This window comes from Accipiter gentilis, chromosome 6, assembly GCF_929443795.1.
Source record: "Accipiter gentilis chromosome 6, bAccGen1.1, whole genome shotgun sequence".
NCBI lineage: Eukaryota > Metazoa > Chordata > Aves > Accipitriformes > Accipitridae > Astur > Astur gentilis.
The window spans coordinates 16,960,700-16,977,314 of record NC_064885.1 but is presented as its reverse complement, the minus strand read 5'-3'; the positions used below and the strand labels follow the sequence as shown (position 1 = coordinate 16,977,314).

Here is a 16,615-nt window from a genome sequence, read left to right as displayed (position 1 = left end):
CTACCTATGATACACAACACCATTTTTCCATTTACTTCGCCCTTTTGGAACAGAATAAAAATAATTTATTTTTGTAACAAAATGAATGGCACAGTCTATGGGAAGCAAAGGAAGAGAGGTGGTGAGATTTACAGGCAAAAATGGGATTGTAGAAGCAGGATTTTTTTAGCCCTCAAAATAGCAACACTGGGAAGGAGTCACTGGAGCAATTTAATGACTGGAAAATGCAATAAAACTGGAGTCCCTTACTTCACGTACTCTGCCAGCGCTGGGACACTCAGATAAGCAAGTCTGAAGCACAAGGCTATCTAGATTCACCCTGAAGTGACTCTTGCAACAGACAGGAGCCCAAATTCCAGTGCATCCCTCATTTCCGTGTCCTGCTAGCTCACAGACCAGGAGCACATAGGCCTGATGGTGACCTTGATTAATCATTACAGGATTAATTGCTGACAGCCCTCTGTGCCCAGGCCAGGCCCTCTGCTGATGTAAAGGGACACTGACACTGGTGACCATGAAGCTATGATGACTGACCTCGTATTAACCAAAGCTTTACTCAATGAACATTTGGCCTTCCACAGAGTAGGCTGGGCATACAGCTGCATTTTTAAAGGAATAGGGTAATGCTGTGGCCAATTAAAATATTTTGAGATGAACAAGGCACTTGGCAAGTTCAGTGAACTTAAAAAAGAAAAAAATTAAGGGAAAGACTAGCATCAACTTCAGCAGGCGATATGATCCTTTTTGTAAGAGTCATTCAAACTACAGGCTTAAAAATATCGTGTGAGTTATCCAAGGACGAGGGAAAACTTCTAAGTATAGCAGCACATAGGTATCTACAGGAATTACAGGCTTATTTGTCTTCCTTTGAAGCATTGGGCCCTAAGCTCCCTGCAGAAAAGGGACATTCAAATAATAGCAAGCAAGCCCAGTGGAGAGAACAGCATATATAAGCACAACCTGAATAAGAAATCAAAGTACTTCAAGGGTGACAATTATCACAGGCATTTGGATGAACAGATACAAAAAGCCTTAAAATAAAACCAGGCTGACTCTGCTATCTCCACCCAAGTGCCCAGGTATGTGAACACACATGAAATTAAAAAAAGGCAGCCTAAAAATACTCATAAACATTTAGGTCTTTTCATCACAAATGGCTGTAAATAAAGTAAAGCAAGAGCAGTTTCTCAGCCAGTGGGCCTTAAAAATGTAAGCAAACACCATTTACTTTTTCCACTTATTTGAGTTTGCAGATTTGGACCAAAGTTTCACCCAGTTGTTAAAGATTTATATGGAAGGTTTAACAATGCCCTGTCATTAAGCCTATGGCACAAGCAGTGCAAAGGACGTTCAGGGCATGTTTGTACTAACTTATCTGCGTAAAGGGAAAGCTGATCCTTTAAATTATGTTTGCTGTGACTCTGGAAACTGAGCAAACAAAGTCTGAGGGAAACTTCACTCTCAAGCAGAACTGACAGAAGGTACGAGGACCGAAGGACAGGGATCTTCTGTAGGACACACCTGCCTCAGGATTCACAACTGAATTGCAAATCTCTAACAACCTGGGGAGTTTAGTCCAGACTTGTTGGACATACCTCATCCCAATGGCAAATGAGAGACTGGTTCAGCCCCAGATTGTCAGGTGAGTAAAATCCTACTCTGGGGGGATGCTGGAAGAGGAATGGTCTGAGGAAGAAACCTCAGGCCACAAACAAAGGCACAAATCCAGTGCCCGAGAAAGAACCGACTTTGCTCTACAAGTAAAGTCACACTGAAGGAGTCCTGTGCAACCCAGAAAGAGCACAGCCTTGACACTGTTGAAATACTGGCTGACAGAAAGGAGAGACACCATTGGCACAGCTTGACAGACATGAAAACCACCACAGGGAGGAAGCCCAGTCAGAGAGGAGACCCAGCCTGCACAGAACGGGCATTAATGTGACAAACTAACAGCAAACATCCCCAAAACCAACCAAGCAACCAAACTATGTGCCTTTTTCCAGGGGCAGGGCAAGTTGTGATTTTTCCTGGCAACTGTTTAGGTGTGATCTTGCTTTTAAAAAAATATATAAATAAAATAAAGACACAAAATATGAAAAGCAGCCTGTTTCCCTCCTAACACCAGGCTGATCCTTCCCCTTAGACGATCTTTCACTCTCTGGAGACCAATTACTGTGTATCCAGTGTAGCTGTGAACTCTGTCCCAGCAGTTATGTATATTTTAAAATGCACAAAGTAAACAGGGACTCAGATTTCATAAGAACAAACTAGCTTTTGAGATATTGAACTATTGACAGATTCAACCGTTACAGTGAAGCTGCCACTTGCAGACCTAGTAGAGAGTAGGAAATTGCACTAAAATAATGAAAAAAAATTAAAACCTTTTACCTTTTTGCTGAACCTGCAAAAAGGACTAATCGGCTGACATTCATTATAAGAGATGGACATAAGTTTTATTCAGATCTGGTTTTCTCCAGACTGGAATTGGGACTGATAAATCCAATCCACTTTAAGACCAACTGTAAATACAGGAGTATGTGTGAAACACCAAAGTAATTGCCAGAAAATAAGAGCCCAGAGATAAAGAACCCATTGTCCCACACTGCTATAATTTGGAGAGGACATTTGCAAGACAATGTAAAATACTTTAACTACATAATTACCATTATCTGTCCCTGAGTATATTGCCAATGCCTGGGGTTTTCACTCAAATTTTCCTTTTGGAAGTAGCTTGTTCTATGATTTCTATAGGCAATTATCATTTTTCCCACAACAGTGCCAGAAGGCAATATTTCATGTTTCCAAGCAGCATCCCATGGAAGCAGCCCCGTTAGATCTAAAATAAGAAAAACTGACAAGACTCAGTAAAACCTGAAACAACCTATAAACCTCATCTCCTCCCCGTCTTCTCTTTTCTAGCCAAAATAATATTTGAAACAGACTGTCTATGAAAAAACAGGTCTAGCAGGTTACTCAATCTGCAAAACATGGACTTTGCTGTTCCAAAAGGGAGTAATTCCTGAAACAGGGACCTCTTCTTAGGAGAAATTGCAGCCAGCTCAAATAAAACTTAGGAAGAGCAACAGGGACACTGAGGAACTAGAAAGCTAGACAAAATGCCTGCTTTTCACTTGGGGACAGAAATGTAGGAAATATCAAATGAAAAATAACCAAACCAGAGAGAATGCCCAAATTGCTTCATTTTTCTCTTTAATTACAGTATTGTCCAGATCTCTTTTGAATCCCTCAGGCTATCTCATGTTATGCTCCTGTACTTACACCGAGTTCCTGCTCAAGTAAGAAAAAAGACTGTGGAAGAAATATAGGAGTATTCATAAACTACAGTATACCACTCCCAGTGTAGAGATGGGGAACTAAGACCCAGAAAAATCCCTAACATGCTCAAGATTGCCCAGGGAACTGCAGCAGAGCTGAGAAATGACATCTGCTCTCACAGGATCCGATTCAGTGCCACAGCCATGAGATTCACTACCCTCATCCCAGCCTTCCTCTTCCTGTGCTTAAAAACTGGGGATGAAGAGGAGGGTAACCACTGCTGTTAGAAGGAAAGGTCTGAAAGGAAAGGTTTGCCAATCTTTCATAGCACTTGGGCAAAGTGAGCTACAGAGTTATGTTTGAGGAGACCATGTCACTTGTTTGACAAAAAAATGGAGACTTACTGTGGATGCACATGCAGCCAGAGAGCACTGCATGTGTTTCTGTTTTTCTACAGTGCAATGCTGTCTAGCCCTGTAGCTGGCAAACTAGAGGCAAGTGGGGGGGGCTTCTGGATGTGATTGCCTAAGCCCTGAGCTAGTACGCCAGTACTAGGACAGAAGAGACTGCTCTGCATTGGGAGCTGCAGTCCTGCAAGCTTCCTTTCCTACCAGGGTCCTCTGCTGGGGTTAAAAAGAGCCCTTCTGGAAGGGGAAGTTTCCATGACTGATGCTCTTTGCTGCACAGTTTCCAGAGTTGTCTATCAAATATTTTTCCTGAGTTACTAAAGACATGTGCAATCAGAGTTACAGGCTATAATAGTATCAGCTTATGTCAGGTTTGAAATTAGCTGAAATTAGCTTGATGCAGTTGACAAGGATAGCCTGGCACAGCAGCACTCCAAACCTGCCTGGAATTTCAAAGGAGTAGAAACCAGTCTAACAGGGTTCTGATGTCTTACTGACTTCTGGCTCCCTTGCAGCTACAAATTTGCAAGCAGATTCATCAAACAGGCACTCCTTGGACCCTCCACCCAATAATCACTGAAGGAGGAAAAACTGAGAGCTCTACTATTCCTTGATCAACAAAATCAGCTGCATTCTTTCCCTGCTTCTGTATGGAAGCTTTCAAATAAAAACCCCTTTGAGTACTTACCTCTCTGCAGTTCAATAACCACCCATGCTCATTTCTTCTATAACAAGTGTCTCATACGCAACCAGCAAATCTAGAAATAGAAGTGGATATCATTATATTTTTCCCCAAGAGCAGCACAGGTATTGCCTGTCCTGGGGACACTGAGCCTGAGTCTGTCTTGAAAAGCTTCAACCAAGACATCAGCTAACATCCTCTTCTAAGTATCCTGGCATTACCAAACCTCTCTGCTTTCAGCAAGGCATTATGCCCAGGACATTATTTGTCATACTGTGTTCTTGAATAAACCATTTCATCACAGACTAAACTTTCTATACCTGAGTCCTTTATTTTAAGTGTAAGCTTTATGTTGCATATTCTTTCCATGGCTAGAAAGCTTCACACGTTCCAAACAGAAGAGAACAAGCAAAAAGGACCAAGGACTCGCAACTCGCATATGCAACCGTGTAGAACAGGAGAGATTGCCAGGCAGACCGCTGAGAGCCACCTTGTATACTTGCATAGTACACTGGTATCTTATGCTTTGAAGCTATGTCCTGTGATTTGCAACTAGCCCTGAGTTGACAGCCATGTATTTCCCCCAGCCTAGGAGATGCAGTGACTTTTTTAATTATTCACCTACCTTCCATGGATAAGCTTGGAAAACCTCAGTTTTAGACTACAGCTACTTAGCAACAATTTCACTAGCATCTTCTAAGCAGAAATAAGGAATGTGATGGCATCAGGGGCAACAACATATCATAACCAGCAGGAAAAAGGAAAGGGGGTTCCTCTACAAGCAGGAGTTCTTGTTAGTATAGAGAGACATGTCAGTGATGTCAGAGGAAAAGGATGAGTTTTAGACATTTTACTTCTCAGGACTCTCAAAATCTTCAAGCAAGAATGTACTTTCACCATTGCATGTGCACTAATTTAAGGAAAGGAATAAAAAAAAGGTCAGGTTTTTGTTTAATTAGTTTCAAGAGCTTATAATGAAAACCAGAAGGCTTGCAGATTTCCACTTCTACTCTTCTGTAGTCTTTAAAAATTAGATTGATTCCCCCTACACACCCAGAAAGCACATGTGTGTTTAGATATGCATATATCTGTGTACATATACACACATGTAGAGCAGCTTCAGAGGGGGAATTCTTTAACATTTTAGCTCTAGCCCACAGTTATGTCTACTATGAGACACAGGGAATGAAGCATGGAATGCAATGGGATTGGAGGGCTGGACCACTCTAAAATACATGGATTGAGCAGAGATGACAATTATTAGTGGCATACAAGAAAGCACACCTTTTAATAATTATTTTTCAATCGTAAAGAATCAGTAAACAGTCAAAAAGATAAATTGTGCTGGCAGCAGAAAAATATGCAGTTATTCAGTGTTATTCATTAAGTATAAATTGATATATATGAGTTAATTAACACAAAGTAGCTGCTATAAATACTCCATGTTTCATGCAGAGAGAATGGTGTGAAGGCATGTATCCTCTTCTGTTAAGTGTAAGTAACCATTTATAGGACACACTCGTTTTATGTCTCTGTTTACACATATATGCTTACCTCTGCCATTAAAAGGTCCCACAATGCCAGACTTAATTCTGGAAACATGTTTAGATCTAGCAAGGCCATTTGAGTAATTTTTAGCCATTTTAAATGTACTGGTTTCTCTCTCCAAGCCCCATTCACTTGGTCTCACAGTGCCTAAAGCACATGGCTTTGGAGGCTATATTAAATTAATCCAATGTATTTATTTTTAGTCTCTGAAGTGTTCCTAAAACAGGTTCTCTGTAACATAGGTGCAAGACATAAAAGTTTTATTGTCACAAGCATGTAATGAACTATGTAATTCTCTCTTGGCTTTGCTTGCTATAAATAAGGTACCATCACTAAATCATGGCAGTAAAACCATCCTGTTACCTTTCTCACCTGAAAGACTATCTCAAAATTGGAGTGGTTCTATTAGGACTGGTGATAGAATTCAATCTTGTTTACAAAATAAGTACAAAATATTTGTTTTCTGGAAACATGTGAGGTCAAACAATTTGATATTCTTTCAGCCAACATCCCCAAACATATTGTCTACTTTTCTCTGGCTTCTGCTCTGAACCTCTGTGGTCTGTGTCTCACTTTCTGGTCAGTCTGTTCTCATGCTCCTCCTGTTTTTCTCCACTGCTGTGCCTTAATCAAATAATAACTTGGCCTTGCACCTAAATAGTTCAAATTCCTTTGTGAAATGTCCTGTACCTTGCTTTGGACAGTGACATATGCTTAACTGTCTCTTGCCACCACCTAAAAGAAAGGGTCAGGATTGTTAACACTTCCAAGGAGGGTTATCCCAACCAGTAACAATGAAAACATAAATATACATATAGTCAGGCAGCACAGTTCCCTGAGCGTTTTAGGTTAGGGTGTTACCATGCCCAGCTGCCTGTGCATCCTTCTGCTGGAAGTTAATACCCCTGTAGCACGGGTGGCTCAACAGGATACATGCGAGTGCCTCACTCACACTGGCTTTAAGTCTGTGCATTAGCTTAAACCACTGATGAGGCTAAATGAATTCATAGCTACATCTGCTGAGAGCTATATCTGCCAGAGCCTAGGGCTGAGTCTGTGGGTGTTACTATTCCCCTGACTCAGACAGAAATATCTCCCGATGCAAATGCAGGCCTGAGCCTGTGTGGAGGCCCAGTGCCTTCAGCGGCGCCCACCCGCGCGTGGCACTCCTTAAAGGACTGGCACCCATGTGAGCAAGAACGGCAGCTGATGAGTAAGGCCTGCTGCTGGATTTTGGACTGTGCCCCATCCTGACAGAGCTGGTTTTGCCTCATTATGATGCAGAGTGAAATAGTTTAGAGATGGCATTCCACTCCACTTAAAACCAAGGAAGAGAGGGAAAAAAATCAATGCCTCATACATGAGCAAGGATGTAATGGGGGAATGATGGTGGTGGGAGGCAGAAAATTATCAGTTTGCACAAGACTTTCAAAATAGTTAAAGCATTTTAGAGAGAAGCTGGTAAAATGCAGCAAAATCGGCGTTTGCATGTACATTCAGATTGTATTTAAAGAAGAAATATTAAAGGAGCCATGTTAACTGCGAGGGCTTGAAGACAAAATATTGACTTAAAGGAGCTCCACCTGGTTCATGAAATGTATATGAAAGGTGCATCCCTACATTCAGCGTGCAAAACCTTCCAGAGGAGTCACTGATAGGGCTTACACTTGAAACAACTTCAACACATAAAAAGGAAGATAAGATTATATGACCTTCTGCCTTTCTACAGCATAAAAACCCTACAGCCAAGACACTAATTTCTGCATTGAGCCCCAAAATTTTCCACTGAGCTATACATAATTTAAAGGGGCATCTAGTCATGGATGGATTTAAGGTGATGGCAAAACTAACACACTACTAAATAACTCAGTGTAGGGGTTCATTGCCCTCTATGCTGAAAGCACCTGCCTGCCTTCTGCTGGGACACAATCCTTGCATATTTTGTGTGGCCACTCAGGCACATAAATACTGTTATCTTGTCCCTGGTAGTGGTAGGGACACGTTACACAATCAGACAAGGGCAATTCATCTTCTGTGACTGTATGGACTATATAGAACAACCATACAGTCAAGTTGTATTCATACCTATTATTTCCTGCTTTGAAACATCCCCAAGTTGCACAGCAGGAGATTTCAGCCTGTCTCTAATATTAAATAAGCAATCTTCATTACCCTTCCAGACTAGGCAACAGCATTGTATAACATTGGCAAATTGAGCATTTTTCATTTCAAAAGCATTAAGTGTACTTTAAGTATATACCTTCTTACTACAGTACATAACACTTTTCAGACAGACAATACCCTTCCCCATTTTAAAGGGGAATTAGTAAGTTAATGAAGCACTGGATCCACCAGCAAGCAGAGCCACTAGTCTCATGCTACTGCATCCCTTCTATTGCAGGGAAGGCTGAGTGCAGGGACCCAGCTAAGTCCCACGCAAATGATTGCCTCATGGTGGTGGAAGGGAGCACGTGGAAGAAATCCTCCCAGAGACAAGAGGCTATCAGCTCAGGGCCAGTCCCAGGCAAAACAAAATAGCTCATTACTCAGGGCAGCAAATTAACCAGGGGCAGCAAAGTGGCCATGATCCAGCTGCCTGCTCTGCTGTGCTGGAAACCTGGAAAACTGCCGCTGAGAGAGGGGTCAGGGTGTGTGGAGCAGCAGGTTCAGCGGTGAAAGGAGGTGGGTCTTCCCAGCAGCTAAGGCACTGCTTGCACCCCTCCTGCTTCAGCAACAGCTGAGACAGCCAGCCTGACTTTCCAGGGCTGCCAGCCCCCAGCAGCTACCTCTGCTACCAGTGCCCACCAGGGCTGACACCAGCGACAGACCACACAGTCTGCTTCTACCATGGCTTGTGCAGCTGCGCCTGCCTGGCATGTCGTGGGATGAGCAAAAAGGGAGAGATGATCAACTGGTGCTAGAACATACCTCCTGCTCCAGACTCCTGGATCAAACTCTGCCCAGACTAAACCCATTTGAAATACTTCCAGGTCTACGCAGCTGCAATCTCAGCTTTCAGGCTGCAGCTTCTGCTACTGAAAACATTCTTATCTTTGATTAGATCTAACTGATTAAAAGGAGTTGCTCTTTAGATACACCTGATACCCTTTGAATCCCTGTCATCCCACTCTGTACAGTAGGGACCAGCAGTTAGGTGTTGGCATCCACAGCCAGACCATGCCTTGCAAACACATCCAGTCCCACCCTCCCAGAAGCAGCAGTGGTGCCTGTTTCCCACACACATCCACATGTCCTGGTCCACACTGCTCTAGGAACCTCAGTCCCTTTTACAATATTCATTAGCATTTTACCTAACAACCCCAAGTTCAACTCCTCTTGTACAGATTCATAGCATTTGCTGGTAAATGCCATTTTTTCATATTGGCAAGTAAAATTTCTATACAGTCAGATTCCTGGAGGCTGAATTATGTGTGAGTCAAAATGCATATCTCTAGTGTTGCTGTATGTGCATCATTTGCTGGTTTTACTGTTGTCATCTTTCTCTCCTTCCCTACAGACTACAACTTTGGTCTTCTTGAACTACGGGGAAATATGTTTGCCTGCAAAGCACATTCAGGTAGGTGGTGACACTGCAGCAAGATGCGTGATCTCAGGATGACATGTGAATATACTTGGGATGGGTTACTCCTGATGCAAGACCTGGCACTCACCTACCTGTGACTATAAAAGGTGAATACCTTCTTCAAAAATTCACTACAAATACTCAGACAGGGATAGTTATGGTCCACACCTGCTTGAATCATTCATTCTCTGTCACTGAATAGCTTGACTGCTACCAGAATAACGTAATACTAAATTTGAATGTATCCTTTAAACTTATCCCTAGTTTTTAATACACGTAAAGCAACTGCAAAATCCAGGACTATTCAATTGACGTATCAGTAAAGGTTTCTCAATAATTTCTTAGAGTATCAATTTTGGAATCAGAAGCATTGCCTTCAGAAATACATTCTGTTCTTGAACTCTTCACTGAAAAAAGTAAAAAAATATATATTTTTTATAGCCACCATAATAAACAAGTGCCCCCTCAGCCCTGCCTCTCCTGGAAAACATGGAAGTCTTTCTTTCTCTCATGCACTGCTATATTCACTTCTGGTCAAACATCTTGTTTGCTAGGGACTGTTTGGTAGCCTGACAGCAAACTAACTGTTCAGGATGGACACCTTTCATTCCTCTGATGGACCAAAAAAAGAGTATCTGGCAAAGGTAACTACAGTGGTTTCACAGGGCTACTGAACAAATGGTTAGGTTGTAGTTATGTCTTTGGGCAACCCAGCTGAATGGGTTTCACTTAGCCATGCAGAAGGCTCCTTCTCTACCAAGTATCTTTGCAAAAGCCCAACAATGACATCCACGTACTTTCATATTCACCAGGTAAGTGAAAGGGGAAAACAGTCTTATCCATGCATGCATGCACTCCCCCACACACATGTGCACATCTATTTGCCTAATGATGCCTTTGGAGATTTACATGGGTTTGAAATTACTCCTGACTGGTGAGCAGCTCCTGTGAAAACTTTAACTCATCTTTCAAGAAAACACCAGCAGCAATTTGCTAAGCATTGCAAATTATGTCGGCATTGCAAAGGCCACAAAAGAGAGACAGGTCTCTGCCCCAGTCTGAGTAACATGGACAAGGGGTGGCCACTCAAAGCACACAGGAACTTTGACACAGAGGAGATTTTTACAGGTTCATCTCCTCGAGCAGCAAGGCATAAAACAGTTTATAGAAGAGAATAAATATAAAATAAGTGACTGTTAGAGTTTAGGGTTAGGAAGGATTATAGGTGTAATATTAATCGTGGTCCAGTCAACAGAAATGCTTCCATCACAGTTGCAAGGATCAAGCCTTTGGGGATTTAGTCGTGGTACAGTAAGAAAAGCACAGGAAAAGAAATAGCCCCTTCTTTCTTTTCAAGCTGTCTCCAACAGCAGCTGTTTACATTTTGCTGTTCCACTGAGCCACAGAAACAGAAACAAGATTAGTGAATCTCTATACCTCAGAGTAATTTACAAACCAAACTTAACACCACAACCAACAAATGGGTCCTTCATACACCTCCAGTAACACTGGAAACAGTTCCACAGCAACCACCAGTTCCAAACAGTCCAAAAGTCTTAGCGGAATTGAAGTCAGGATCCAAATTTAGCAGCTATGAGCTGTATGCTGTGGTTCAGGTTATGAAAGGAGAAAGCAGACTTTATCATCTGTAGAGCCAGGAAGCAGAACAACTCAGGCCCAGTGCATGATTTCAGGTAGTGACCCTCCCTTTATAAGGATAAAACATAGGGCCGTCAAAAATTCTGGAAAGCAGAGGATACACAGATAATGTCCCAAATGTCCCTGATGTCACAGGGTCAGCTGGAGTGACCCTGAGGGCAAGCAACAAAAATGTGTTCATAGAAATTGCAGAAGACCCTGAACAAAAAATGAGACACTTACCTTCTAGAGTATCTTGTATATTGGGTATACTGTAATGTAACAAACCAGTGGTACATATAACTTCTCAAAACAGCATCTAATGACTAATCCATAGCACTAATATGTGCCCTTCTCTCAGCAAACTGTCAATTTTATATTTACATTTCCTATACAGCATCTCTTTCTACTATTCATGATAGCTGCATCAGTCACAAAATCACATTGTGTACTTAGAAAGGCTTTGACAGCTGCAAGAATTCAACAAGACAAAGCCAGGAGCGAATGCTTAAGTAGTCAGTTCACATTCTACCCAGTCTTGCAAAGGCTGAAGGATCAACTGCTGTTTTGCTGTTGTAGTGATTTGCTTCCTAAAAATGCTTGGGAGTACTAGCACAGTCCATGTACTGACACGCAGAGCAGCAGGACCCTGTGCTGAAGTCCCTGTGTCACTGGGGGGGTACATTGGCACTTGAGGGCAACTCTGGGAAACAAAAGAAAGTTTTTGTGCTTGTCTCTTCTACCTTCACTTCTCAACAGTTATGGGTTTTTCTTCACGTATCTGCACCACAGGAGTGAGTTTGTTAATAAGTGTTAGAAGACACCCAGCCCCGTAAAAGGCATTAATTCCTCTGTTACAGGGAGAAGTACACAGGTAATAGACAGATTAACAGTGCTTTCTCTTCAGCTTTTACTTCCTAGTCCGTAACATTTTCACCCTCAAAAACAAGGACATGGCCATTACCTATATCCACTCTAAATCAACTCCTAATGTACTGCTCACAAGTGACAAAAGGGAGTGGTCATCAACTGAGCAAATACGACATTTTTCCAGTAACATCTGTAGCACTACAATGTGTCATAGCAGAACAACCCTGAGCGCGTCAAAGCAACATTCAGGACATTAGAATAAGGCTTATAAGATGATGATCTCATACAAAAATTCCTGGAAAGTCCCCATTATCCTAAACAGATGAGGCACTACAGCCTCTGAACTAACCAGAACTTTGTCCTCCCTTTTCTTGTTTTGTTGTGTTTTGTTTATCCGTCTCCAGTTCTAATTCAAATAAAGCTGATGGAGTTGTGGAGGCTACCTGTCTTCTGCTGCTCTGCTGCTGATCCATCGTCTCAGTTGCCATAGAAACAAGATCTGGAAACCATGGATGGGCACGGAAGAGAAGCCGCCCGCAGACTTTCTGCTGGTCGGCTCCGGCAGGGCCTTTCTCATCAGGTACTGAGAGAGTCAGGTTCAGTCTCTGAAGGTGAGGAAGAGTCAGAAGGTGCTAACCCAGTGGCCCACAAGAGGGACTTGCACACACATTACATTGCCATTCAAAGAAATTCCAGGTACTACCGGTCCATGAGGCTGCCGAGCAGAGAGAAAAAAAAGACTTCGAGAGAGGCAATGCACATGGGGCATGCTACAGGTAAGTACTGACCCAAACAGCATTATGCTTCCTTTTCCAGTGAGATTAGGAACTATAGGAGTCAATGAGATTAGAAATGGGGAAGGGAAGGTAGAAAGTGGCTCAGTGGTCAGCATGTTTCAGAACACCCCTGCCCTATGGCACAGCTGGCAGAGGGGTGCCATCCTTCTTTGCTCAGCTTAGAAATGCAAAATGGTTGGATGATTAAACATGCTTCATAGCAGAGAAACTAAACAAATGTGGGTCTCTGCTCTACCACCACTCCGGTCTCTAAGAGAAAAATAATTTAAACAGGGAAGGACATGAAGCTGTCAATGAAGTAGGAACTTCTTTAGCATACAGAAAGGACATACTCAAAAGTTGTGAGATCACAAGTAACTGTATGGCAAGCTGAGCGGCATATAGAGGAAACTGCAAAAACAGAGCAGTACGTTTAGGGAAGCCTGTAGAAATTGCAATGGACCGTTATGAGAGGGGAGCAAGACTTCTCTGAAAATGCAGTTGCTGCCACCTTGCATTGAAGACAGCTGTTAGAAACACCTAAGATCCCTCTGAAATAGGAGGCTGAAATAACAGGAACACCATCCAGAACATACATGCAGTCAGCCATGGCTTCAGTAGAAATGGAACGAGTTGGCTTTCTCTGAGTATGAACAGTACAGAGCATGACTGCAAGGCCAGGATTTCACTGAGCTGGCACCTTGTCTGAGCAGCTGTCTGTGAAAGAAACAAGAGAAAGATATGAGAAGCTGAAGAGAGAGCCAGGAAAGGAGCTATCGCAACACACTCAGAAGCACTGGAAATGGCTGCAAGAAAAAACTGGAAATGGTTTTAATCTAAATGCTGAATGAGAGAGACCTGGAACTGTGAACACAGAAAATGCCCTTTGCTTCATCTCCCAGGTGTTCAGAGAACCTCCTTGTAAATAAAAGGAATTGCAGCAAAGATACCTATCCTATCTTCAGATTGTAATCTAACAGAAACAATGCACTGGACTCTGAACTTTGGCTAGCTGCATGAGTCAAAATGATACAACTCCTGATGTCTGAGTGCTATGCAAGCTGCTGAAAGCTATTGCTTTGTTATGCAGTAGTAAAGCACACTGCTTCAGCTGCTGAAAGCAAAGTTCTCTACAAAAACAAAGAACAGACATCCTCCGCCCCAAAATAAAGGAGGTCTGGGAAATGTCCCCAAGAAAACAGGTGTCTCCCGCCTGCCTCGCCAAGGGACCCATGCTATTTCAGCAGTATAAAGGCCCATTCAACCCTGTGGCACAGACAGAAGGAAAGTTCCCTCCCTTCTCCAAGTTTCCAAGCAGACAGCAGCAGAGCAAAGGGTTCCTGTTTAATATTCTGCTACTGTTGCAATGAGGTTTCTGGATAAACTGAGCATCGCCTATGCCAGAGCAGAACTGCTCTCCACCCTGCCAGTGCAGCAGCAGGACCAGAGCAGAGCTGTCCTCTCACTGTCTTCGCACAGCACTGCTGCAGAGCAAGCACAGAAGAGACTTGCTCTCTCTCCTGCTCCCTGAGCATCACAGCGTCCAGACGGCTGCTGAGGAGGCCCTCTCCCCTGTTACCTGCTGGTGCCACTGCAGCAGGACCGGCACAGAAGGATGCACCTTCTTCATATATCTGCAGCATCACAGCATTAGGAGAACAGCACAGGATGACATGCCTCCTGTCTAACCAGTGTCATTGAGGAAGGACAAGCTAAAAGAAGGGCTTCTCTCTTAGCAGCTCATTAGAGCATCCACAGAAGTTGACCTGCACTTCTCTCCTACACCCCCCACTCTGTGTCACCACTGCTGAAACAGGATCTGTTCCAAACAGGGCTTTTTCTTCCGTATCTGCAATTATTCAGCAAGACACATTGGGAACGCTTCTTTTCTCCAGTCTGTACAGCAAGACCTGGGCTAGGAGCAATAGCTCTTTCTCAGTATGACTGTAGAAAGTGCAGCTCAGAGCTGCCGCTTTTAAATTCAGCTAGGACTGTGTAAGCAGCTCTTGGCTACCCTCTCCCTTTGCTCCACTGATTCCACCCCCTCTCCCTGAAACTGGACATCGGGTGCTTCTACACCAACCTCATTTGTAGCAGGAACTTCTTCTGACAGCATTTGCTGACGCGCATGGAAGCAAGGGATGGGTGAGATCTTTTATCTTGATTTCAAACCCATTTGAACAGCAGCTATCCAGGAGTCTGACTTGAGCTCAAATGTTAACTTGCTCTCATTTTTCTTAGGGAATGACTGGGGGTGAGAAAAGGGAAAGAAGACAGGAAGAGAGGGAAGGATACAGGGGAAAATACAGAGTAGGATACAAAATGGGAAAAATAAAGACTCAAGAAATGAGAGCACAAAAAATAATTTAAAAGAATGTAAATCCATCAGAGAGAAAGGCTTGTATACAGGCAGCCTTTGCACCAGCCTAGCCTTGGCTTAAAGCCTAGGAGCTGTAAAACATAATAGATGCTTTGCTTTAACTCAAAAAAGAGTTTGTGTTTTTAAGCAATCTCCTCTGACAGAAGGATAAAGTGTTTAAACTATTCAAAAGGCAAAGAGAATAACTCAAACTAGCATTTCATAAGCCCTTGGCACTGTTCTAGGGAGTTTGAAAGTCTGGATTTCACCCTTTCCCTCTGAAAATCCATAGCATTGATTAAAAGGGTGCATCAGAAACCAGCTTCAGTCAGACCATTGACCTACCTGTGCTGTCACCAGTTTGAAATGCAAACAGAATTATGACTTAGACCAAAATATGTCTAATAAAAAACAACAAGGCCATTTATCAACAAGCCTCAAACAACAGGAGGTTTCATTTGAAAAGTGAGATGCATCCCCTCCTGCCTAGTAGTAAGGCATGGACTTAATACAACTTTGGCTCCCTGTGAAAGGATCAGAGGTTCATCTGAGGGAAATTGGAGAAACAATTAAAAGTAAAGCTCCTGTCTCACCCAAATCTAGCCTTGATTTATCCAGTAAACTGAACATCCACTACGTGCCTGAAAGCAGAGCAGTAAAGAAGCCCTGACTTGGGAAAACAAATATTGGCATGCATAGGCACACACAGCTAAACCTTTTCTGCTTAAAGAATTGCACTGAAAATCACTAATGTTGGGACCCAATTTTAAGTGGTGACACTGCTACTTGCATACATAAGAACTGATTTTGTATATCTACCTTCACCTTTTCTCAATTGCATTTGCAGCTGTGACAAAGGCTGTGCAATCTTGCACTATGTAAGCTTATGACACTTCAATCTTGTTCGAAAATTCAAGCTAAAATGTAGCCATTTTTGTGTCTGTGATCTTCCTGTTGCCTTTGGTGTATGCAAACCACTACCTACAGTAAAAGTAAAGATGACCCTTAAGAAAACAACTGTTTTAACACCGTCTTGGCTTCCTCTTGTATCACAGGTTCACTCAAAAACAACGAGCCCATCAAAGAGCCTCTGAACGTTTTATCTCATAAAGGATCACCATCTTCAGTAAACTCTGATAAGACGTTAGACGAACTATGGATCCAAAGGTAAGGAAATGCACATGAAGGGTATTCAGTGTGCCTCCATGGAAAAATATAGTCAGAGTGGTGTCAGAGCAAGAATGCTTGTTTTGGGAAGGACAGCTGGACTAAGCTATAGCTCTGATCCATGCCTTCTCACCTTGACTCGTAGTGCTGGTTTCAGTCTTAATGATATATACCATATAGTACTAGCATCATGGTATAAAGGGTCTTATCAGTATGAGTTTGGAGAAGACAGTGAAGGAAAGAGGGGGAGCAAGAAGACAGTGGGGAAGATGGAAAAAAGGGCAATGTGATGTAGGATCACACAGTGGT

The 16,615-nt window shown here is 42.7% G+C and overlaps 2 protein-coding genes across 6 annotated transcripts in view; one reads left to right on the top strand and one right to left on the bottom strand.

The window, feature by feature from the left end:
* Positions 1-16,615, bottom strand: part of NEU2 (neuraminidase 2) — a 35,169-nt gene that overhangs the window by 11,911 nt on the left and 6,643 nt on the right. For 4 of the 5 annotated variants that reach the window (XM_049803530.1, XM_049803531.1, XM_049803532.1 and 1 more), the window contains one exon: positions 13,377-13,497. In XM_049803530.1, coding sequence (XP_049659487.1) covers positions 13,377-13,447 — 71 coding nt within the window. In that variant the 5' untranslated portion in view covers positions 13,448-13,497. Of the gene's footprint in view, positions 1-4,371; positions 4,381-13,376; positions 13,498-16,615 lie in introns of those variants that run through there. The other variant, XM_049803534.1, reaches the window with a different exon arrangement.
* NGEF (neuronal guanine nucleotide exchange factor) overlaps positions 1,347-16,615 on the top strand; it is a 53,158-nt gene continuing 37,889 nt past the window's right edge. The window contains exons 1-3 of the mRNA XM_049803526.1: positions 1,347-1,642; positions 9,431-9,490; positions 16,195-16,306. Of these exons, the coding sequence (XP_049659483.1) occupies positions 1,612-1,642; positions 9,431-9,490; positions 16,195-16,306 (203 nt within the window). The 5' untranslated portion in view covers positions 1,347-1,611. The remainder of the gene's footprint in view (positions 1,643-9,430; positions 9,491-16,194; positions 16,307-16,615) is intronic.